At 34.1% G+C, this 25,713-nt stretch overlaps 3 protein-coding genes and 1 non-coding gene across 4 annotated transcripts; 2 read left to right on the forward strand and 2 right to left on the reverse strand.

Annotated features, from left to right (window-relative positions):
* Positions 1 to 7,753: 7,753 nt before the first annotated feature.
* On the reverse strand, positions 7,754 to 24,267 carry LOC133184812 (uncharacterized). The gene is made up of 2 exons (XM_061319890.1): positions 24,185 to 24,267; positions 7,754 to 9,550 (listed from the first exon to the last, which is right to left on the reverse strand). Exon 2 carries the CDS (start codon positions 9,545 to 9,547, stop codon positions 8,438 to 8,440), a length of 1,110 nt encoding a protein of 369 aa, XP_061175874.1. The 5' UTR covers positions 9,548 to 9,550; positions 24,185 to 24,267; the 3' UTR covers positions 7,754 to 8,437.
* LOC133184928 (uncharacterized) lies at positions 9,795 to 12,810 on the forward strand. The gene is made up of 10 exons (XM_061319995.1): positions 9,795 to 9,944; positions 10,041 to 10,252; positions 10,356 to 10,482; positions 10,603 to 10,774; positions 10,869 to 10,948; positions 11,078 to 11,286; positions 11,412 to 11,596; positions 11,725 to 11,810; positions 11,889 to 12,111; positions 12,690 to 12,810. Exons 1-10 carry the CDS (start codon positions 9,842 to 9,844, stop codon positions 12,691 to 12,693), a joined length of 1,401 nt encoding a protein of 466 aa, XP_061175979.1. The 5' UTR covers positions 9,795 to 9,841; the 3' UTR covers positions 12,694 to 12,810.
* On the forward strand, positions 12,702 to 13,991 carry LOC133184865 (uncharacterized). The gene is made up of 4 exons (XM_061319939.1): positions 12,702 to 12,717; positions 12,759 to 12,863; positions 12,993 to 13,121; positions 13,222 to 13,991. The coding sequence occupies exons 1-4, from the start codon at positions 12,702 to 12,704 to the stop codon at positions 13,989 to 13,991; spliced, it is 1,020 nt and encodes a 339-aa protein (XP_061175923.1).
* On the reverse strand, positions 14,154 to 14,226 carry Trnat-ggu (transfer RNA threonine (anticodon GGU)). Its single transcript has one exon. It is a non-coding gene; the product is annotated as a tRNA-Thr (tRNA).
* Positions 24,268 to 25,713: the final 1,446 nt, after the last annotated feature.

Here is a 25,713-nt window from a genome sequence, read left to right on the forward strand (position 1 = left end):
GTTAAACAGTGACTGGGTTATGTTGTTCAGTGACTGGGTTATGTTGAACAGTGACTGGGTTATGTTAAACAGTGACTGGGTTATGTTGTTCAGTGACTGGGTTGTGTTGAACAGTGACTGGGTTATGTTCCTCATTGACTGGGTTATGTTGTTCAGTGACTGGGTTATGTTCCTTAGTGACTGGGTTATGTTGAACAGTGACTGGGTTATGTTAAACAGTGACTGGGTTATGTTATTCAGTGAGTGGGTTATGATGTACAGTGACTGGGTATGTTAAATAGTGAATGGGTTATGTTCCTTAGTGACTGGGTTATGTTAAACAGTGACTGGGTTTTGTTGTTCAGTGACTGGGTTATGTTACACAGAGACTGGGTTATGTTGTTTAGTGACTGGGTTATGTTCCTCAGTGACTGGGTTATGTTGTTCAGTGACTGGGTTATGTTGTTCAGTGACTGGGTTATGTTGAACAGTGACTGGGTTATGTTAAGCAGTAACTGGGTTATGTTAAACAGTGACTGGGTTATGTTAAACAGTGACTGGGTTATGTTGTTCAGTGACTGGGTTATGTTAAACAGTGACTGGGTTATGTTGAATAGTGACTGGGTTATGTTGTTCAGTAACTGAGTTATGTTGCTCAGTGACTGTGTTATGTTGTGACTGGGTTATGTTGTTCAGTGACTGGGTTATGTTGAACAGTGACTGGGTTATGTTCCTCAGTGTACAGTGACTGGGTTATGTTTCTCTCTGGGTTATGTTGTTGAGAGACTGGGTTATGTTGCTCGGTGACTGGGTAATGATTTTCAGTGACTGGGTTATGTTATTCAGGGACTGGGATTTGGTTCTCAGTAACTGGGTTATATTTTTCAGTGACTGGGTTATGCTGTTGAGAGACTGGGTTATTTTGAACTGTGACTGGGTTAGGTTTCCCAGTGACTGGGTTTTGTTGTACAGTGACTAAGCTATGATGTTCAGTGACTGGGTTTTGTTAAACAGTGACTGGGTTTTGTTAAACAGTGACTGGGTTATGTTGTTTCATTTATTAATAAGCTCGCAATTGAGAAAGAAAAAGAGAAAGAAAAGCTAGAACAGTGCAGTTTTGAGGGATTCACTTGTAACATATTGAAGTGATTGCCAAAAAAAATTTAAATATAACAACCCATTTTTGCCAGAAAGTTTTATAGTCAGTAAGTTTTTTTATCATCTTTTACAGTCTATTTCAAAGCTGTAAAATAGGATTTAAATAAATTTAGAAAACCATGAATATCTACTAAATTATGTGTGTTCATTATCTCACAGTTGAACAATGAAATGGTTATGATTGATTGGGTATAATATGTTGAACAGTGACTAGGTTAGGTTTTCCAGTGACTGAGTAAAGTTTCATTGTGACTAGGTTATGTTGTTCAAAGACTAGATTATATTGGTTTGTAACTGGGAAATTTTTTTCTGTGACATAATGGCTATAAACCAGGGTCATATTTCTTGTAAAACTGCAAGTCAACAAGTTAGGGATTTTTTTTTTCACTGTACGTGATTGTCTTTATGGGCGGGATTCCTTTTACCCTCGGAAGATTAGCGTAAGAAATAATTATTGAGAAATTCAAGTGCTGTGCATACACACATGCTAACTAGGTCACTAGTTCTACCAGTGGCTAACAGGCCATGAAAACGCAATCTATTAATTTATCATGTTATAACTATTAAATACCCTAACCTTCGTGAAAGTCGTTCATTCGCCTGAATGTCCTAATATTAAGACTCCGATTATGGCTATTGATCGTATTATTTGCCACACACCATAGTGTTTACAAAACTATATTGCATCGGGATCGAATATGCGTTATATTACAAAAAACCATACCGGAAATAATTTTCCCAAAAACCGTGACTGGGTTATGTTATAGACTCTACCAATATGTTGACGGTGCGACCGTTGGGGCGAGCGCATTGTTCACTTCATTTTAAGATCCGCCTCTTCAAACCGCACGAGACATTTGGAACGTCTAAACTGTGACGTCACATGACGTCGTATGTTAGCTGCATTTCCATAAACAAAGTTTAAAAAGTGCAAATATTTTAACAAAGAACGTTTAATCTACTATCTGCATGCAATAGCCATTAAATAAGGTGAGTTTATTTTTTGTGAAATTTTAGTTGTTGTCACCGCGTGAACGAAGTTAGCAGCGAGAACAAGAAGCGATGCATTGTGGGTCAGAATTACTGCGGAAAAAAATTCTGTTGAATGAATGTGCAGAAGTCCGAATTTTCTCTTCGCCCAGGCGTTGTCGTTAGAGCTCGCAGTGACGAGCGGCGCTTTGCGCCGCTCGCTGCGCTCGCTATTATTGATTTTATAGATAGAATATGATTTATAATGTAAACATTAACTCAATTATGCATAAAATTTATTTGAATTGACCAAATAAACCTTGAGTTCTCTAGGGTTCTCTAGAGTTCTCTGTTTAGTAGGACCGCCTATGACCTTCGAAAAACTTCATACAAAATGTACAGGTATGAAGATATTTGCTCTCTGTATGTTTATGTAATAGAGAGATACCACAAATGTATATATTAATGTTTGAATTTAATTGTAATATATTATATGGTTCGACCTTGTTATAGTCAGCCTTTATAACAGTCCGACTATGTTTTAGCTCAATTAGTTTATAATATTCAAAGCACGGTACAGTTCTGTTCTGATTCACAGGTATTAAATGAGCAAGAAATCGAATCCATAATTATTATACACATGTAGTGGTATTGTAGTATTATACGTTCTGTTAGCAGCCGGAACATTATTTGGCCTTTTCCGTGAAGTTGAGAAGTAAAAATTCCCCCCCTTTTTTTCGTTTCTCGACTTTACGGAAAAAGCAGAGTGATACAGAATCCGATGTCCGGAAAAAGATCGGGATCGGCTCGCGGTAATTAATTATCACAGTCATGTAATTTATTTCAATTATTTAGGGTGCAAAACACAGTTTTATGTATGACGTTACTAAATGAGGGACATTCTAAAGTAATCCCCATAAAGAAATAATATAAAAACTTAATACATAGAAATCTATATATCAATATCAATCTATATATCAATAGAAAGATAAAATGGTGAATTTTAGAAATATATGAATATTTTGCATTTATCACTTACTAATAAGGTGTATTTGACACATGAAACATGAGGGAAATATGGAAGTTTGTGAATCTAATTGTTGAACACCTATGTATTTTTAGCTCCCTTGATCATAAACAGCGCAGAAATCAGAAAATATAAGTGCTATGCATTTCACAGAACAAGTCCATAGGTTTCTTTTTGTTGTACTTCTAGGGTACATTTTCCAGCTTTTTAAAGAGCTACTTTACCTGCTACATTGTACTTTCGATCACATGGGTACGTTCGTTTCCGAGGTGTTTTTCTGTGAAAGGCCCGAGGTGTTCCGGATGGTTTAGTTTCCTGCTTCGATTTTGAAAATGTTGAATTTTTCGCTTATACGAAGGAATTAACATTGTTTTAAGTGTAAGTTTTATCGCAAATAATGAATATTTTATTGTTTCGTGTCATTTGTTAATGTTCAAAGCCTGAATTTTTGATTAAACATTTTATTTCTACTTAGGGGTTTTCGGGCGAGAATTTTTACAATGGATGCTAGAGCTGACACGGCGGCAAATCAAAAGTATCTCTAAAAAGAAAAAGAACTTCTAGCATGCTGGAGTACCCTTCAACTGTCCCTAGATCCCACATGCATCGAGGTTTAGTCATTACATGTAATTATTTACCACCGTTTCATCAGAAATGGACGGTGGAAATTCATACCCCAGTATATACAACCTGTATCTGTGAGAATTTGCAGATGTCCTTTACTTTCGCCACTCCCTCCTTCTACATGTATACTTTGAAAATTTTCAATTTTCTCTCTGTTTGTTTGTTTAACATTCCTTCAAGAATTTTTCACTCATATTGAGACGCCACCACTTGCCGGTGAAGGGCTGCAAAGGATGACTGCACATAACGCCTGTTTTTGGGTCTTTTTTGGTTGCTTCTGTTGCTTTTATATCTAAACCTCATCTCACTTTTGTATGTTTATGAAAGAATACTCTCAATTTGGAACCACATTTAAATCTTAAAATGATTTTAGATTGTGATACAATAAAATGATTCATGTTTTTCGTCCTTACTACTTCGAAAATCAAAATGACTTCATACTGTCTCTTTTTAGAATTCCATGCCTAAAGAAACCGTGCCCGTTTTGAATGCGTGTTCATGTTCATTGGAGGACAACTATGTGACAGAAACTGCGACAGAAAAGGTATTATTTTTATTGATTTAGTTGAACGATGTGAAAACTTGATGTATTGATGTTTATGTTTTAGCACCATATTTGGAATATTTTATAATTCATTAGGGACGTACATTTTATTTATTTATGTTTTTTGTTTCAGAAGTCAATACCTACAAAAAGAAGACACCTTGGAAACCATATTTTAAAGTTCTTCAGACTGAAATGAAACATTTTTTTTTTTTTTGGAAATAGATTCGCCATATTATTACAAAAATAAAAAAAATATAGTTTGATATTTGAAAAAATGAAATATATTTTAAATTGTTAGAATTTGTTATAAATTACTTAAAATCTTTCTTTTGTTGTTTTAATTTGTTTTTCATATAAAATCCAGTGACACCTACATGTACTATACTATTCCATTTGAATTTTTTTTTTAGTGAAATTTAAATATTCATGGTAAAATTTGAATTTGACACTGTCCATTTCATGAGAAAAGGTACACCTCTTAAGTACTGGCAGTCAAAGTTCGATTCGCTGCTAATGTTTCGTTAGCTTCAACCAATAAGTCTCATTCCTCAGAAATTGTGTAACAACCTAAATAGCTTCGTTTTCTGCTGTCCTTTGTGACATAGTCATGTTGCAGATTTTATTTGGTAAAATGAAATATGTCAGAAAGGACACAGCACTGCTTTAATAAAAAAATGTTATACTTTCTTTACTTTCCAATTTTGTGACAGAACTACAATGTAATTTACATATACACAAAGGCTTTTTTTTAAATTAATAAATGAAATATTGAGTGGCCTATAATAGTATGCAAATCGAAGTAGTAGATATTTTAAGTGTTCACAAATTTTATATATAAATATGAACCCTATTATTTTGAGAAACTACAAATAAATAATTCATAATATGACTGGTGATACGGCCAGGTAGATGGCTTTACGATCCAACATCCAGTAAAAACTTTTCAAGCGGGATAACTCTTAAAACTTTAAACAGAATCTTTTCGTCAGCCAAAAAAAAAAAAAAAAATACGACTGCATGTGCGATGAGTATTCTATAGAATTTGAAAAAGAAATTTTAGAGGACAAAGAGGACTATACCTTTTTTATTTTCTTGCATGCCCGGGGGAGGGGGGTCCTACTTCTTTTTTTTTTTTTTTAGTACAGTGATGTTTCCTCTGTTTGCTCGTCTGCGTTATCTTATTCATGATTGGTAATTTAGCATTCAAGAGAGTATTTTTAACTAACATTTTATTTTAAAATGGCTATACTTGGGGTATCTTAGGTCAAGGTTCATCGAACTAAAATAGTTGAATGCTCACATGTACGACGGTTCAATTGACAAACTCCAAAAGTACCAAAGGAATGATACATTGTAGATCACAAAGTATACAGATAAGCGGTATAGTACCGAATAAATAAGTTTTAAGGCGATTGTCTCATGGATGAGTTAAGTATTCTCTTCTACAATTTCTTTTGGTAATGATAATGATCATTTGCTTACAAAATACAGCAAATTTTGTTGAAAGTGAAAAAAAATTGGATCCACTCCCATAATTAAAATGTTAATACATGTAATAAGACTTTTAAACAGTGGTTTGTTTTTTGGACGACCCCCTCCCTTTTTTTTAAAGCAACCAAAAATACTACTTTAAAAAAAGATAGTTGTCAACATGCACTTTATGTCCTCAAGGCGTACATGTATCACCACCTTGACCTTAGGTCATGTATCAAACGTCAAGGTCACTGGGCAATGAGAATATATTCAGTATGGTGAAAAATTGTCGAATCCTGGATTGCATCATAGTATGTTGTTGCCCATTATCTTATTAAGAGAGGCCATAATCTTCGGTCAAAGTCACATCTTTGAGGCCAAGGTCAATTATATGATTAAATCGGCTGTTCAATCAATCCATGATCAGAATGGCTTCACATGAGAGTAAACTTCGTGGTGTGTCCTGTCTTAAACATTACGGTCCTGTCGTGAACATCACATGGTGTCCTGTCGCATACATCATGACGTGTGTCCTATCGCATACAGCATGATGTTTCCTGTCGTTAAAATTGCGGTTTGTCATGTCGCAAACATCATGATGAGTCCTGTCGTTAACATCACGGTTTGTCCTGTCCAAACAAACTGGTGTGTTCTGTCGTAAACATCATGGGTGTCCTGTCGTAAACATCATGGTGTATCCTGTTGTAAATACATGTATTACGGTCTGTCCCGTCGTAAACATCATATGGTTTGTCTTGCCATAAACATCATGGTGTGTCCTATTGTAAACATCATGGCGTGTCCTGTCGTAAACATCAAGGCGTGTCAGGACTGTCGCTGAGTCACGGTCTATCTTTAAAGTTGAAACACAGTCATACATATCAGCTGTTGTAAGGTCATTCAAAGATGGACAGATATCATGTTTTGAATTCTGAATTCACCAGGAGGAGGTAAATGTAAAATTTACAACATAATAGTTTTCATGTTGTAAATTTTGCATTGACCTCCACCTAGTAAATTCAAAATACTCAACACGATACAGGGGCCATAACTGAGGGGGAAGAAGCCATCTTTTTTGTCGAAAAGCAGCGCAAAAGTAAGGCCAAGGGTAAGACAACCAAATTAAGGTCATGTGTGCGCTTTATGGTAAAGATTGATTTGAGAAAAAAATGACTTAATCATATCTTGGGCCATCTTTTAAAAAAAATGTTTGATTGTCCTCTCCCGATTCAAGATAAAAAAAATGGGTAGGTAGGTAGGGGCAAATTAAAAAAAACCCTGCAAAATATGAGGTTAAAATAGTTATTAATGGGATGAAAAAACTGAAATGAATAAATAAAAATTGTTTCCTGGAGGTCAAAAATGTTTTGAGTCGAAATGTTTTTAGTCAGTTGATCGTAAAAGGGCGATCAAACATTTTTTTTAAAGGTGGCCTTGGATCTTATGTAGATACTCACTTTCCTTTATCAATCTACCTAGTTAAAACTAAGAATTTTGTATTTAATGAATATGTCAGCCTGCAGCCTGATGGCAATGTATCGTCCTGACAAAAGACTTGGTCCTCGTTTAAGTGACTTCCAATTATGAGGTTCTTGTCGACAGAGTAAAGTGATAGGCTTCATCGCACCTCTTTATTTAAAAATAAAAAAAAAGTTTGCTGTGAAATTCAACGGAGAAGGAATCTTAACTCGGTTAAATGGATTTTTGTTATTGTGGTAATTATGGGTTCTTCCTTAGGGGGATGGAGATTAAATTCGGGCAAATTTAGCAGATGGGTTCAGGGCGAATTCCTTTGTTGAAAATTTAAAAAAAAAATACAAAGGAAACATACTCCGTTATTTTAAAATATCTCTCATAGCACATATAGATATATTACAAGAAGAATTAAAATAAGAATCCAAGGTACCGCTAAAGAGCTTATATTTTCTCACCTTTTAAATTAAATAATATCCTATGTATAAACTTACAAATAAACATTGTATACAAGAAATTTACATGCTTTATTTATATAATCATAACAAAAGTACATTTATTTCAAAGTAAATTTGCTTTAACTTCAAGTACGTACGTGTACATATGTACATACACAAACATGCATTAGCATTTAAAAAAAAAAATGGAATGAGTATGGTAGCTTTGAAAGTTGCCTCCAAGGTTTAACCGAGCATTACTTTACACTTTACACGGCCGCTTACAGATGAGTGCCAAAAAAAAAAAAAGTTTCATTGCGGCACCAATGCACTCATACGTATACATGCATACATATGTAACATAAAATTGTTGCATTCTTCCAACATTCACGTAATCTGAAGATATTTGGGACTAACAAAGTAAAATGAGTTCTATTTGAGACCGGGCAGGACCATTTACACTGTGTACATTTATGTGACGTACAATTTGTAAATCATGAAATCATTTGCATACTGCACATTTGCGTAACATTTATCCAAAAATGCATGACTGAAATGATGCATTAGTTTGCTTCATCACTGCATTGTAGAAAACCAACCGCAAACGGACGGATAACAAATGCTTCAGGTTGACAGTAAGATGAATAAAAAAATAGACCTTAAAAGTCATTTTAATTTATACATGTAACTCATTGATAAACATTATAACTAATTTTCTAAATCCGTCTATGACACTTTCTCTTCCAATAACTACATGTACACAACGTCCTTCCGTGTCCAACTTTCCCAGCACCATTTATACTGATACGAGACTTTATGAGTCCTTTTAAGTTTTTCTTGAATTTCACAGTATCTTTCTGGGGCATTTTTCAGATGTTTCAAAGTAGGGTGTGTAGCAAATTGTACATGTCTAAACTGACCAACCATTCCACTTGCTATAAGTTCCTCCATTATTTCAAATTCACACCCTTCACAATTGACCGTTATCAGGTCCACTTCGTAACAAGGAACCCCGACCTGTAAGAGAAACTGAGTTGTATTTACGACACGTAACAAACAACTCCCGCCATTGTCATTTCCGGCAAAAATGGATGTTGCATCTCCTCCATGGCCCAAGACATTAACGTAGAACTTGTCATCTTTCTTTGCTAGACCAAAGTTATATAATGTGACTTTATCGTTGCTTTTAAACATCTTAACCAGATTAGAGAACAGGGTTTTGATCGGCTCAAGTATGACGTAAGTTCCGGGATGATATCTTTTTATCATGGCCTCTGCATCTTCGCCTTTATTTCCGCCGATGTCAAAAACGGTGCTATCCTCATTTAGGTAGGTGTGGTGTGAGTGACGAACATACTGAACAGTCCCCGTCCAGAACGAACCACTTCCCTGTCTGTGATCCCTAACCCAGTTTTTTACGCATTCAGTTTTTCGTCTCGTTTCTTCGGGAGTCAGCTTATCGTTTGGTTTCGGAAAATTCTTTTGTGTACAAGATGCTTCCTTGCTTCGAAATTTTTCTGACACTCTTTCAGTCAAAGGTTTGACGGTCTCCAATCCAGAATATCGAAAGTCATCGTCAGTTTCGCCACATTTTGTTGGTTTCCTTTTTATTTCGATTTTAGGCGGGGGTGGATTGTAGATATTCTTCTTCTGTTGTGGAACATTGTTACTATCCAAGAATGCAAGCGGAGGTTGAACGTTTCCAGATTGTTTCTTATTCGGCGATATTTGTTGGCCTGTTAATGCATTGTTCTGAATTATAATGTTTTTTGAGCGGTACCAATTGTTGACCATGACGATGGTAACCATGCCTACGACACAGGCCAATGTTAATTTGAGAACTCGTGGAGATATGTTCATTTTCTGAAAATTAAAAAAAAAATGAATTAAATCATGTATGAAATCTGAACAGATATGGAAGTAATATGAATAGGGATTTTATTAAAACCTCCTTCACATGTAGGGACAATCTGACAACTTCCGGTTCCTACATGTATGCAGCACTTAATACTTAAGGAAAGGCCATAGTTTTTCGCTTCCGGTTTTAAATTTTATACACCGACTCTAGACTTCCGGTTATGACTCGGCTTTGGCGCAAAACATTCAGTCTGGCCATTTATCATAAATTTCGTGTGATTATATAAAAATACAAGAATGCCCCGGTCTAAAAAAGGAACGTTCGTGAAAGCTTCGTTCCTCCGGAGACTTGAGGGTCTAAGGAGAGCAAGAGAAGCCCGTGCGTTAAAAGGTAAACAGGGTAAGTGTCTGTATTAATAATTATTGTGTAAGCGTTCTGCTATGGACTGTTGGAATATGTAGCAAAAGATTCAATCATTTATTGTGTAAATATTAGATGTTGAAAATGATGGCCTATGCTTGGAGAATGATTCTTCCCCTGTTCTACGAAGTGTTGAGTGTCAAAGTGCAGAAAGTTCATGGCGTGTTGGAAGACGAATTGTTGAACTTGGCACTCTTGTAGATAATCTGAAAAGAGGTTGCGCCATGTGTGGGAATGCACTTCAGCTTGTTAACACTATAGGTGAAAGGAAATTTGGACTAGGGCAGGTATTTATTATTTTTTATAATATTGTCAATGACTTTGTATTTCAAAGATTTGTTTTTAAAGATGTTGTATATACCCTTTACATTAATTTTTGACCAAATGCAGGTTCTTCAGATAAAATGCACACATTCCACCTGTGCCCATGTTAATGACATACCCACGGGCAGTAAGCATAGGGTTAAAGCAGATATGAAGCAATATGCTTGGGATGTCAACACAAAACTTGCTGCAGGTATAAATCAAAAATTTTATTTTGTAAATAAGCAGATAAGAAATAAATTATTTCCAGTTATACAAAAGTTTACATCTGAAAGAACTATTTTGTTTTCATTTTATTTCTGTGATATCTTAGGTATGCTAAATGGTGGTTATGGAATAACTCATGTAAATGCATTACTGGCTGCACTGAATATCCCAGGGATCACAAACAGGAGTCTAAAAAGCAGAGAAAGAGAGGTTGGGGAACACCTAGAGGAAATGGCAGGGCAGAGTTGTAATAAAGTTCTTCAAGAAGAAATGAAACTGTAATTTTATATACCAAATATTGATATTTAAATTTTGCTTTGTATTTACATGTCATTTGTTAATATTTGCACATTTGTGTTAATTACTTTGTAGGAGTGATGGAGACATCACTGTGTCTTTTGATGGTGCCTGGCAGAAGAGAGGTACTGGTAGAGGATACAATAGTCTTACTGGTATGCCCTGGTGATAATGTTACATGTTTTGATTCTCCCTCCTCAAGAAGGATTGAGATTTCTTATAGAGTAACATATTTTAATACACATACATGTAGTTATGTACTAGCAGTATTTATCTTGTTACAGGTCATGCATCTCTAGTAGGAGAAAAAACTAAAAAGATAGTAAGTTTCTCTTCGAAGAGTAAAAAATGCAGAATCTGCTCAGCTGCATCAGGTAAAGGAGTTCCACCCAGAAAACACAACTGCCGAAGGAATTGGCATGGATCGGCAAAGGCAATGGAGCCAGCCATGGCCTGTGAAATGCTGAGTGCAATCCAAGATGAAGGGTGCAAGGTAACTTTTCATTGAATGTTTGATTCTTATTAGAGCAATGCCAAATATGTCTGTAAAGTTGACTACATTATATATTAAAACTTTGCTGTTTTAATTAAAGTACATGTTTCCAATGTATTTTACAGATAGGAACTTTAGTCATGGACAATGACTCAACAACTATTGCCCATGTAAAAGCCACTGTGGACCCAACCATTAACAAAAGAGCTGACAAAAACCACACAAAAAAAGGTTTCACAGGAGCTTTGATTGAGCTTGCCAATACTCACAAAGTTTTGAAAAATCAAAAACTTAGAGGTCACATTGAAAGGTTTGTGTTTTTGAAGTGTAATATTTCAGTAAAATATCCCTTGATCAACTGTGGTCCAACAAAAACCTTGTTAATTGTAAGTGCGATAGCTAATTATAAAATAAGTATCTTTTCCTTCTTTGTTTTAGATGTTTTACATATTGTGTACAGCAAAACAGGGGCAAGGCTAAAGAGCTTGAAATTGAACTTGGCAAAATTGTTCCACATTTATATGGTAAGTGTATCAATAAAAAAGTCATTACAAAATTAGGAATGAAGAGTGAAAATATTTTAACTACTTTTTTTTTTGAAGGTGAACACGAATACTGTGGAACTTGGTGCCAGAGTAAAAAGACTGACTATAAACCACGAAATTTGCCGTATGGAAAGCCTCTCTCCTGCACCTTACTTCGAGAAGCTTTAGAAGGTCTATTCAAAAAGTATTGCTGTAAGGCAGAAGAGCTAGCCATGATGGGGTCCACCCAAGTCAATGAGAATTTCAACCATATGGTCTCCACTAAAGCCCCCAAAAGATTGTAAGTACTTTGGTTTATTTCTCTTTGTTTAAAACAAAAATTCTAGGTATAATCTTTTAAATTGAGTCTGAAATATGAGATTCAAATTGCAAAAAATGTGTTGTTAGGTTTTATGGAGGTTCAGAAAGTCTACATGCTAGACTCTCAGCCACTGTATGTCAAAAGAATATGGGTTATGGTTACATATCAGAGGTAGAAAAATGTGTTAAAAGTTTCAAGTTGATCATTTTTAAATTTGTTTTTCTCTACATTTATTGTTTGTTATGTTTTGTTTTCTTTCTTTTTTATCGCAAACCTAAGAAAGTTATGTTCACATGTGTTTAGTGTCCTAGAAGTTTATTTTGATTTTAATGGTTTTCCACAATAAATATTATAAACTATAAATACATGTAGCTTTTAAAAAAGATGTTTACAATCATGTTTATCTAAATAAACATGTACATAAAGTACATAAAGATATGGATTTACTAAGAAATTCACATTCAAAACTATAATCCCTGTTCTTATTAACCATTTGATTTGAATATGGAACACTCACAAAATTAAAAATTTACTGAAACATGAATTATATTTTACAGTTGAACAAGAAAATGGCATTGTCACCAGGCAATTTCACAATGAAACATACCATTAGACTTGCCAACAAGCTCAAACGGAAGCGTCTGATGCAGAGTTTACCCACCACAAAGAAACGTCGATTGGAATTAAAGCTGCCAGGTTGTCTAAAGAAGCAGCGAGGAATGTACTAGAAGGTAGTGCTTCAGTTAAAACAGAATTGAATGTAATGTTTTACTTTGATTTATTGTGTATTTTTCACACCTTTAGAGAAGCCATTGCTAGTGGAATTTCAGTATTATTTACTTGAATTTTGTTTGTAACAGGTCAATCATATAAGTCAGATATTGGTCTTGAGGAGGATGTTGATCTTGATGACATTGATCCAGAGCCTCTTAGGATTTCTCCAGAGAGCAGCTGCTTGATGTATTTTGATTTAGAAACTACTGGACTTAGTAAGATTTTTTTTTAGTTTACCTTTTCCCTACTAACAAATATAAATATTCTTTTATTTTCGAGTTTGGTATAAAATATAATAAATTATTTTGCTTTCAGGTAGAACATCTGACATCATACAGATTGCTGCAGTTTGTGAAGATAGGTCAATCAATGTTTATCTCAACCCCAGTGTACCAATCTGTAAAGAAGCATCGGCTGCAACGGGTCTCAGATATGACATGGGACAGCTCACTCTTTATGGAGAGCCTGTGCCTTCAACAGATCAAGTCAGTGGTTTGACCCAGTTTGTAGACTTTACAACAGATTGTGCTTCAAAACCAGTCATTGTGGGCCATAATATTCAAAACTTTGATCTTCCAATTCTTCAATATCACTTGCAGCGACATGGGCTACTTAAACGATTTGATGAAAATGTTTTAGGTTTTTTGGATACATACAAACTTGCACAGAAAGTGTTTGACAAGAAAACAATGGGAAATTTTAAACAAGAAACATTGGTCAGATTGTGTTTAGGGAAAAGTTACGATGCACACAATGCTCTAGCTGATGTTTGTAGTTTACGAGAATTGTACGAGTCAAATTTAGCATTCAAATGTGAATCTTTAGATATATTTAATATGAATTATTATAATGTCAAGTCCTCACTAGTTCCATTGATACAAAGCAAAGTAATTTCTACACTGATCTCTAAAAGGCTTACAGCTAACAATCTAAGCTTAAACAAGCTAAAACTCATACATAAGCGTGACCCCCATTGTGGGATTCAGACTGTCTTTAGTGAGGTTGTGTCTGGTTCAAAGACACCAAGAATTACGAAGTCTCAGAAGATCACTGGCAAAGTTGTGGAGTATTTGAACTCTTGTTAGTTCATCATAAGTATTTTCATTCAACAAAATTATTTGTTTATGAGCTATACTTGCTAGAATCTACATGTATGTTTGTTACACTACATTTATTCTCTTTATATGTATTAGATTATAAATTGTTAAGAATGTGTACTTGTATGTGTCACAGGTGGTGAAAAATCAAGTCTCAACCGGGACTCGAACCCAGGGCCTCTGGCGTACCGTGCCAGCGCTCTAACCACTGAGCTATTGAGACCCGATATATTGACTGACTTTCACACACCTGTGAACCCGGTGACATATGTAAAAAAAAAATTGTGAAAAAAGGAAGGGGTTGCCCCCCCCCACCACCCTACCCCTTATGTTCTAAGTGTCTAGAAGGACCAAAATTTCAGTATTTTTTAATATTCCATTTGTATTTCATTCTAAGACTGTATTTGTTTGTTACATTTTGATATTTTTCACAGTGTGTAAAATATAACTGTAAAACATGCTATTACCAAAGTGGGGGTAGGGGTATTCGAGATATGATTTAATAAAATATCTCTGGTCTACTGTGATAAAATATGTTTTTTTGTTAACCTTAGATATAATTTTAGATATTTTTAAAGAAAAAATGGCATGTTAACAATATAAATTTTGGGACTTTTGAAAATAATGATATTTTGTGATTTTTTTTCTGATGGATTTGAGCAGTATAAATGTTAAATGTGCATGTTTTCAATTGAATATCTCGAAAAATTCTCTTTGTAGTTAATTATCTATTAGATTTAATGAATTATAGCACAATACAGTGTGCTTTGGTGCATATTTGAATAAAATATGAAATTATACATCCTTGTGTTAGAATTTGGCTGTTGAAGTTGGGGGTATATGTGCTCTATAGCACATAGTATGAAAATAAGCGTGCAAAGGTATGTGTAATATGGGTTTTTTTGTTGGCTCAAGAGTTGTTTAAGATATTTAAATGAAAAAATAAATTGTTTGACAGAAAATTCTGATAGTATTTACCTACCTTAACTAATACCATAATCATAATTATATACAAGTACATGTATATAATAAATAATTTTCAGCCTATACTAGGGTCGGCTTACATGACTACATGTACGTACAAACTTCTTTCAAGACAAACGAGAAACTTACATGTACCAAAAACCAAAACCGTACCCAAATGATGTCATAAATTGTAATACTTGATTGAAAAAAACGTGTATATAACGATCATTATGATAGAATATTAGGCAGTGTCCAAGTTTTACTATGGGAAACTCCAAATATCTTTCTGATTAAAATGAAAAACAGAAACAATGGCATTATGTAATAAAGATTCTACATGTGAGAAAGTCTCATTAAATTTTATTCATTGGAATAGGAGGAGTTGTGGATAAGAGATGGGTACCCCGAGTGTTAGGATGGAAGCCCCCCCCCCCCCCTGCTTTTCAAGCGAGGGGCATAAAAATTCGGTGATGAATTTATAACAGGTAATTATCTGATAAATAAATAGATCTATGAGTTATTTTGCTATAAACAGTAACCTATTGATTTTGATTATAACGGTTTGCTTATAGCAGTGCGACTTCCGAAGATTCTGGTAAGAAAAGTAAACAGTCAAGACATATATTTTTTCAGAATTTTTAATTATCTAAGATGTTATTCTAACGATTCCAAGAGAGAAAACAATTACATTAACCAAGAAAATGTCAGATTGGAAGCCACCTTAACTGGAATTTGTAGCTGACATTGGAGAGTTCTATATATTAAGACGTTCTCTCACTACCTTTGTACCAGATTTTAATGTATACGTGTAGACGCAAATGGTTCAACATAAGGTCATCTTTTTTTTAATTAAAAGTAGAGAACGAAATGCGGCATTCTCTACAGGCACTTATTCTATACATATAATTAGCAATTGAAGCACAGTCTGTATTTTTGTCCAATTTGCATCTTTTTTTATTCACAGCTATTTTGAACGTGCCGCTATTAAATATCTACAGGTAGACTGAGGCTTTGATTTTGATCAACACATATAACAACGAATTTTAACGACTTTTAAAAGTATTCATTTTCTTTCACAAATACTGATAATTATCTGCGTCCACTTACCATGTACAACAGCTAAACGATTTTGACACATGTACATGTATATATATACACACAATTCCTGCACACACTGCCCTGACTAAAATTCCATCCTAGACTGACCACATTAACATTTGCTACTCAATAATAACAGATTACATGTAAGCCTAAGGGATACACTGTACTTTAACAACGCTCATTTACACCAAGACAGGGTTACATTTTTTCCCAGATTAAAGACCACATGTAACTATATGAAAACAAAATCAATCTTATTATTATAAAAAATATCACTGAAGCGTAGCGAATAAGTAACATTGTCCAGCTAAGCAAGAGCATCTTCTCAAAGTCAGGGGTCCTGAGTCAACACATTGCTGGCGAACAGCAACGTGTTGACTTTGGACCCCCTGAAGTTGTGAGAATGAGCAACAAGAAGAATATGTTACTCTCTGCGCTTTTTTGCAGCACAAATTTCATTTCGGTATTTTTAATTTTTCGAATTCAAGGGAGAACACGTTTAATGATAATCAATGTTTTTCTTCATTCATTACATGCAGCAAAATGACTGATTGTACGCACACCTGCGATTTTCCGCCATTTTACATGTATGTGCATAACGTAAAGTAAAAACCTCTGTGCTAATATACATATATCACAACTTAATAACATAGCTTGAGAAATCATACAGGTTTAGATACATGTACCATATTATACATGTCCCTAATCAAATTTAGAATTTATTCAATTTTAGTTTGTTTATTGGTTATAATGAAGTTTTTTTCATTTATTTTTTTTATTATTATATATAGATAAATAGAAAATATGTTAGAAAGGCATATACACAAAAAATTAAGAGAAATCGTTTTTAATACTTACAGTGTACATTGTGCAGATTTATGAAGCGCCTGTATCCTCTTTAAAAATATTTAAAATGATTTTGACACATGTGAAAACGAGCAAATTTTAGACCCGGAAATACAGGTTTACAAGACCATGCGTGCCCAGGGCGCGATTTATTAAGGCGCCTCGGGTGCTTCTGCTATCAATGTCATTAATCCAAGTAATAGACACACCGTTTTTTCCTAATAATTAAGCAAGGGTACAATTAGAGCATGCATCTAATCATCCACCTATGCACCAATCTGAAAGTTTGGTTTTGACAGCCGATATTGTCTAAATTTAAAAACTGACTTTTATTGAAAATGAGAAGTACAAACACTGCGAGCTTCAGAGTACGTTGCGAGGGCATTACAAAGGAATGATGCTTTGCTGTCAATTTGAATCGAAATATTTTGTTCATTTCTACCAGAAAATAATTCATTCCAAAAATTCGCCTTAGGCAAAAATGTTAATTAAGCTGTTAATTTGGTTAATATTTTCCCTTTATTTTGATTTTATACACTCAGATAAATAAAACCAATTATTACAGTAAGTAGTTTCAACAGCTATTATCTGAAATTAGTATATTGTATGTATATATCAAGTATCTTGATGGTTACAATGCAAGTACATTCATTTTATGCTTTAAATTATTGTAGTTACATGTAATATTCAAGGAAACCCTTATTATAAGTCCATATATAAATACTTTTATATTTAACATCAAAGGACAAGGTATGGTAACCGCTGAATCTGGCCCCTTATTTGATGTTAAAATCAGAACACAGTTAAAACTGTGACAGTTTGTAGTAAGAACTTAAATTGATGCTTGTTTTAAAACCAGCACTAATTTTGATTCATAGCTTACACGGAGGCCACAAGAGGGTGGAGAAGTAGGAAGTTTTCCCAAATTTCCTCAATTCTGGTGGAATTTCGTCAAATTTGAGATACTTTTCACTTCAGAAACCATAGAGCACAAGCTTGCTCATCTGAGATTTTTATACACTAGATGCATCTGATACTAGTGTATGAAATATAATATAAATTTGGTAGATAGGCAAGCATGTGCTCTATGTTTTCAGTAAGAAAATGTGCTGTAAAATTGATTAAAATTTGCATAAAAATGAGAAAACTCAGAAATTGACATATTTTCTGACCCTCCTGTGACCTCTTTGTAACCCATAACTTTAAACCAATACTCATTTTGTGACAGTGGTGACAACAGGTTTTTATTGATAAAATGTTGCATCATTATAAAAGACCCCCCAAAACCTGGGGTCAAAAAGGGGTCTTACCCTATCTTGTCCTTTGATATGATTAAAGATTTTTTTCCCATACATACATTATGCAAGTTTTAATCTCCGATTTTAGACCCATCTTACCCCAGGATATATATATATTTGGATTCCCTATTGTGGTCCCATCCTACCCCAGGGGGCCATAATGTGAACAAACTTCAATATGTAATACCTATGGATGTCACTACTTTAATTCACTAATCATGGTCACTTTGTTCTTGAGAAGATTTTAAGAACTTTTTTCCTACATCTTTCCACATCAAACTTTGATCTCCTATTGTGACCCCACCCTACCCCTTGGGCAGTGATTTGATCAAACTTAAATCTGTACTACTTGTGGATGCTTGAGAATAAATATCACTAATCAAGTCTGAACTTCTTTTTAAAGATTTTTTTTCCTTTATACATGTCTGTATTCCCAGGTAAAAATTCAATCTTATTGTGGCCTTAATCTAGCCCCTGCATGATTTGAAAAAAAAAAACTTGAATCTAAATTACCTAAGGGTTCTTGCATATTTGATATGGATAATCTTGGCCCTGCTGTTCTTGAGAAGTTAGAATTTGAAAGCTTTGTACTATGTACATGATGTACATGTATTTAAAAGTAAAATTTGAAAAACTTTCAAGTACCCTCTATGGCCATGATTGAAAAAAAAATCCAAAAACTTGAATCTACTCTACCTGAAGTTTGCATATTGATATAATTAACCATAGTCCAGTGGTTCTTTAAATTTTAAGATTTTTTTCACATAATTATTATATTAATGTATGTATAATTTGCCCCCCCCCCCCTCCTCCCCAGAAGCCATGATCTGAACAAATCTAAATCTACAATATTGTCCTCTTCAAAAATTTATAATTTTTCATTTTAAATTTGTATATGACAAATTGGCATATACAAATTTAAATTGAAAAATTCTAAATTTTTTCAGAGGACAATATTGTACTTTCAACCTGTTCAATATTTATATATTATATAATATGTTGGATGTCCATGAGTATAAAAGATGATTTACCAATGTGTAAGGCCATCTAAAAATAATGTTTGCTTGCCCTCTCCCAACTCAGGATGAGAAAATTGAGTTGGTAGGTAGGTGAGATTTTTTTTTTCAAAGAAAAGAGGGTGTTGCAAATACTCGTGATTATTCCCTATATCGAGAAGGACATTTAAATACCCACGACGCTTGAAGAGTTATGTCTAAATATAGATAATGCTACGTAGATGACTTTATTTATACGACGGGTATGTCCAGCTTGCTATAACAAAACATTTAACATTTTACGTTTGTTTCATGCATAGTTTTTTTTCCTTATATAGACTGGCGACTTGTAAGTAAACTTTTTTTTCACATCTATGGTCACTGTCGCCATATTGCACGAGAAAAGTTAGAACGATAAAAAGCACAATCAATGGCAAGTGCACCTCGCACATCATTTTGAAAGATGAACTGTAGACAGCGTGCTTTAATATTTTTCAATATATAAAAATGTGTCCACTTATCACGCTGTTAAAGCAATATCAAAGAAATTCCATTGAGTCATTTCAATTTAGTTGTTTCAAGTCAAATCTGAGCCACTAATAAACAGAACAATTATGAAACGAAATGCGTATGAAAAAAATTAAATTAAATTAAATTAAATTGTTTCAAATCATTTCATTTTTTTCTGTACGCTGATTGCCATATAGAAAAAGTTTAATGGCGATTTTCCCATACCCCCCCCCCCTTTAAAAAAAAACGATCTAGAAAGATAAATTTTCTTTCAGACTTCACGACTTGAATATAAAAGCCTACAATCGCTACCCCTGTACCTGACAAAGATCATGTTTTCTGCGTCTTCAACATCCCAGAGGTACAATATCTTCACAGGTACCAATTCCGAATCTTTTATCAACAAATTAGGTAGCAGTGACGCAGCTAAATATGATCCTTGCAGATGGAGACAGCTTATATATACGGACCGGGGCTTGACACCTCGTAGTAGGCGGTGCTAATTATCAACTTGCTTTTCTCTCATTGGTCCTCTGGTACAACATTAAATATATGTCTTACTAGTTTTAGATCACAATATCAAGGAAAACAATTTAATTCTGCATGCATTTAAAGTATTATCCATTAATTTTCTGACATTCTCTCCCTCTCTCTTTCTCTCTCAAGAGAGATGTTACATTGTACTTCCATTATATAAGAAAAAAAATATGTACGTATATACCAGCCATTCCAGGATTCGAACCCATTCTCAGGAAAAAGAATCTTTGCATAGAGCCCACACGCTTAACCACTAGACCAGCTCCGACAGTGAAATATAACGTGCTATTTTATGTGAACATTTTGTATTTCGGATGGATAATAATTTTTATTCGATTTTTGTGATTTTCAAAAATATGCCTCTTTGAAACAAAAATCGGAAATGGCAGTTTTGAAGAAAACTCCTGTCTCTTTATGCGTATATCAAATTCATTCTGTTTCAAGGAGGCAATTTTTCAGAACAATGGGGATTCCCAATTTGAAAAATAGAAAACTTGACTTATTTTGCTATGTGACTAATTTACATTTCATTTAATGGCAAATTGGAAGACGATATGCAGTTTCTAAATATTGTTCTACGCTGTGCCGTATATACCGTTGCATCTGAAAAAATTTAAGACCGTTTTCTGTTACATAAAATTTTTCTTTTTAACTGCTACAACTTTAGGGAAAATAACAAAAGAACTGCAACACCCTCTTTCAAAATCAATCCTGAATTTTCAAAATCTATTTTCTGGAATGCTTAAAAAAAATAATTGCTTCCTGGAGGTTAAAAAAAAGTTTTGAGTCAGGCCATTTTTAGCCAGTTGGTCAGGAGAGGGCAACCAAACAATTTTTTTTAAAGATCGCCTAATGTATTTGCTATATATATATATATATATATATATATATATATATATATATATATATATATATATATATGTCCAACTTAGCCCCACCCTTGGGCAAGGGCTCACGATACGCGAATCGTATCGCCACATATGTATCGTGATACAGTATAATTTGTTTGCAACTTCTACATACAAACTAACAAATTTTAATGTTTTAAAATGGCTGAAAAAAGGTAGCAAAGAAAAGATACAATGTCAAGATTATAAATCCACCTTTTTTTCACCTTGGTCAGGGATATCAAGATATTTTTTTTTATATTTTCTATAACTGTGGAGGTTAGCAAAGAATAATATATTAAGATAATGGTTAATTCAATTGTTGACAGCTGTATCATGATACATGTTGTATCGCACTGACGCATGACCGAATCGTGATATGTACATGTATCGTATCGTTAGGTACATGTAGCTTGCGATACCCAGGCCTAATAAACAAGTCTTCATTATAGATTTGACGTATACCTGAGTGGGGACCTGGCTTGAACACATACCATGTACCCAGTAGTTCTTGAGAAGAAGTTGAAAATGTGAAAAGTTTACAGACGGACAGACATATGGACAGATGTAGGACAATAGGTGATCAGAAAAGCGCACTTGAGCTTGAAATCAGCTCACGTGAGCTACTGTAAAAATAGGAGCATGAAATCATAGAGTTCAAAGTATAACATAAAATTGTACAAGGACTTTCAAGTTATTGTACATTGAATCTTACAACCCTTTCCCAAATGCCTGATTCAGGATTCTCTGTGTTGTGGGATGGGGTGTCATATCATAAAATTATCTGATTATTACTTATATAACACGTGATATGGAAATAAAAAAAAATACCTGTACTATGATTAGCTTTTAGCGAGCACAATTGGGGCGAAGCTCTTTTTTTTCTTTTTTAGTATTTAAACATTCATTTACCCTAAGAATGACGCTACACAAAAACTTCGTCAAAGAATGCCGCTTGACGTCATCTACATGTGGTCTGGTTTCCTGACCCCGTATGTACTAAAACACAGATAGTTTTTACGTCCCTGATGTATCTATCAATTTTATCGATATTACAATATGTATTCAGTAAATAAGAAAAACTGTTACATACAGTGCTTTAATAAAAATGAAAACATCCCCCATCCCCCAGGGGCAGGGGGGTTAGAGTGGGGCCACAATATGTGATCAAAGCCATGGTTTGTCATAATTATAGGGAAGCATCCTCAGGTAGTGTAGATCTTCAAGTATATTTATAAGGATCGCCTTTTTACATGTAATTGTTGCAAATAATCGTATTATTTTACTCTGCTTAGACTGCTGAACTGACCTGGATTTTGAGCTACTGGTGATGTATGAGGACAACATTTACAGCAAATACAAGTCACTTAAATGCAGTGCGAAAACTAGTCGATAAAATAATCCGATATTGTCCAAAGTGCGGCTATGTGTACATGGTGCACACATGTACATGCCTCCATAAAGCTGCGAAATTTTCCTCTAAAACAGAGAAATATTATGTAACATCTTCAGGCGAAAATTGAACTGACACATGTGTTAGATCAGTGCTAATATTGATACACAGTATAATATAATATTAGTGACTAGCGCATGTTGCTGAATTAATGAGATATTGATTCGTTATCCTCGTGTACATCATTTTGCACCTCACAGCCACTTTTGTCGCATCTGAGACGATACATAGCATACATATGACCAAGACGGACGCTACTGAATATTCACGGGAGGTGCAACAAAACATCCTGCTATTAATTGTTTTACATCATACATTAATTATGACAAGAATTTAAAAAAAAATAACATCAAGGTACACTTCGCTATTATAAAACAAAACTAAAAACTACAAAAATGTTTTTAAAAGATAGTAGTTTAAAATTTCGAACATTGTGATAGAATATAACGGTTAAATGTCCTCTTTTTTTACGAAAGGGCCAGCCATTTCCAGCCTAAACCAGCCACTTCCCCTAAAAGATTTACTTCGTAAAAATGATACTTCTTAGTGAGTTCTTACATATTTCTTGAATTCAGATTCTTTCATATATGGATTATGTGCTGAATTACTCAGGGTTTACGTTTTGAAATCATATGAGAGAGAGAGGGGTATACCCCCAAACTTAAGATTCTTTAAATATTCATGTCAAAATGAATAAAAAAAATAATCATCAACGAAGTATTATTAAAGTGGATCCGAAAAACTGGTCTCTTGAACCACTTTTTTACGCCCTCCATCAAATAAGTACGCCAAGGCTCGGGGATAAAAAAAAAAACCCACACACAAATAAAAATCATATCCAACTACAAATCATGGGAGATCCTATATATACATGTATATAAATAAATAAATAAATAAATAAATATATATATATATATATATATATATATATATATATATATATATATATATATATATATATATATATATATATATATATATATATATACACACATACATATCGAAACTTAGATACACTAAAGTATGTTCAAATCACCCACTCACAATCTAACATGAAAGATCTCCTTAAAATGTAAAGCAATCACACAGTCAATGCTTCATGTGCCTCAGCCTCCATCTTTAAAAAAATACGTTCAGCACTCTAATCATTGATGATGATATTTTACTGACAACGACTCACATTGTGTACAAGTACGCTTCATAATACCGGGAAAAAAATATATTAATAGATGCTGAACTCCTTCCATGTCTTCCGACATGTTTGTTAACCGCTGTGTTATATATGTGTTTATCGTAATGATCTGCCAAGTGTATGCCAGACAGATCAGCTAACGTTCTTCATTACATACTAGTAAGATTATTAATCGTTCGTTAAAAACATGTGGCCAAGTAAGTGATTAATTATAATAGCACTGAACGTCACAAACAAAGGGGAATTGTCCCCCATTTGGAGAGCTACATTCAGCGTAAATGTATAATTGCAGGGCCTTAGTATGTATATCCATTTAGTAAGCATTAGTATAAGCATCGAATAAACAGCGCGTATAAAAGTATAGTTCAAGAAAGAAGAAGAAAATGGCAGACTGACCTTCCTATTTGTTGTCGCGCATCCTTCTCAAAAGAGAGAGAGTGTGTGTGTGTGTGCATAAACAAGACGTAGTTCACTTGAGCGTGCGCGTAAGACACGCCCACATGCCTTTTACAGGAAATTAGCATTGCTAAAAATACATGTATACTTGTTATAATGACGCGCCTGGTAAATCGCTAAAAACCGTAGAAAATTGAATATTAAAAGCCATTTAAATTCTTTACTTATATGCAATCACTTAACTATTTTAGTGTATCGAACATAAGTTCTTTGAGAGGTAGCAAACCTTGTTTAGAAGTGAGGTTTTCCAATAATTAATATTACAAAATAAGCATATTGATCAGGAAATTTGATATGAAACCGAGACTTTCGCAAAATCCTTTTCCTTGATACATCAGTCTCAGGGATATCCGCTATATAATTATTGATTTCTGCAAGACAATTCGGAGAAAGAAACCCAACTCATTCACAATATCTTAACTACAGAAAGTGAATGAGTTTGCTTTCCGAGCATGATTTTACAACTTAGAAAAAATTTCCCCACCAGTTAAATGATATGAATTGACAGTGTCTCGAACGTGTATGTGTACGATAAATATGGCTACTTCCAATAGTTTTTATTAACATAGAGAAACACATGCTTATTGATTTATGAACAGTTACTGTATATACATATATATTGACACCTGTATTTTGTTATGTCACAGACACGTAGCATTGTTAATGTTGTGTGAAAAAAGGGACAGGTTAAAAAAAAGACCCTTAAACTGTGTTCTGCCTCGCTTTAATCTCTGTTATTTTTGTTGTTTTTTTTATTTGAGACGCTTCGCAAAAATTTACATAATAAACGGTTACAACATTAATGACCCTAAATCGCATACTGGGGAGGACCAAGTATTATGTAATACTTTTACAGAGCATTCTGTAACATTATACAGAATAAATCCCCACTATACGTGGTAAATTGCCCTGTACCACATCTTGATACATGACCCCCTCCCCCCCCCCCCAAAAAAAAGAGCAAGAGAATCAATTCATTTTTCAAAGTCCGGTTACAATCTGGTAACATCTGGTTACAAATGATAAATCAGATGCAAAGATGTTGTCGTTTTGGTGTTTTGTCATTAACAAAATAAACATCGAGTATTTTTCGCTAAAAGCTACATTCGGACTGCTCTTATATAATTTTTGTTTTGTCTTTTGTGCAGGCGCAATCGATAAAAATTATATATAAGAGTTACATTCATTATGCTGCCAAATCAGAATCCAGCATACGTTAACATTCATGCACGCCTTGCACTTACATTTGCAAGTACCATAGGGACACATTTTACTGATCGATGTTCTAAATTTCTTCTTGTGTTGATGAACACAAAGAAAGTTACAACCTACTGAAGTTTCAGTCAAAATTTCAGCACAATTAAATGTGAGTGTTTTGAAGAATTTTCGTATATATATCATATTATAGAACCTTGTGATAAATCTTAAATTTTAAAGTATTTCGCCAAAAACTAATGAATTAAGTTATT

The sequence above is a fragment of the Saccostrea echinata genome, unplaced genomic scaffold, assembly GCF_033153115.1.
Source record: "Saccostrea echinata isolate AGI-Se365-2 ecotype Australia unplaced genomic scaffold, CSIRO_AGI_Sech_v1 ptg000011l, whole genome shotgun sequence".
NCBI classification, from domain to species: Eukaryota; Metazoa; Mollusca; class Bivalvia; order Ostreida; family Ostreidae; genus Saccostrea; species Saccostrea echinata.

What these genes read in the sequence shown, in the direction of transcription:
- LOC133184928 (XM_061319995.1), top strand. Translation starts at nt 9,842, where the DNA reads ATGCCCCGGTCTAAAAAAGGAACGTTCGTGAAAGCTTCGTTCCTCCGG. An exon ending in GGAAATTTGGACTAGGGCAG is followed by an intron (nt 10,253 to 10,355) that starts GTATTTATTATT and finishes GACCAAATGCAG; the next exon opens with GTTCTTCAGATAAAATGCAC. An exon ending in CAACACAAAACTTGCTGCAG is followed by an intron (nt 10,483 to 10,602) that starts GTATAAATCAAA and finishes GTGATATCTTAG; the next exon opens with GTATGCTAAATGGTGGTTAT.
- LOC133184812 (XM_061319890.1), bottom strand. Translation starts at nt 9,547, where the DNA reads ATGAACATATCTCCACGAGTTCTCAAATTAACATTGGCCTGTGTCGTA.
- LOC133184865 (XM_061319939.1), top strand. An exon ending in AGCGAGGAATGTACTAGAAG is followed by an intron (nt 12,864 to 12,992) that starts GTAGTGCTTCAG and finishes TGTTTGTAACAG; the next exon opens with GTCAATCATATAAGTCAGAT. An exon ending in TTTAGAAACTACTGGACTTA is followed by an intron (nt 13,122 to 13,221) that starts GTAAGATTTTTT and finishes TTTTGCTTTCAG; the next exon opens with GTAGAACATCTGACATCATA.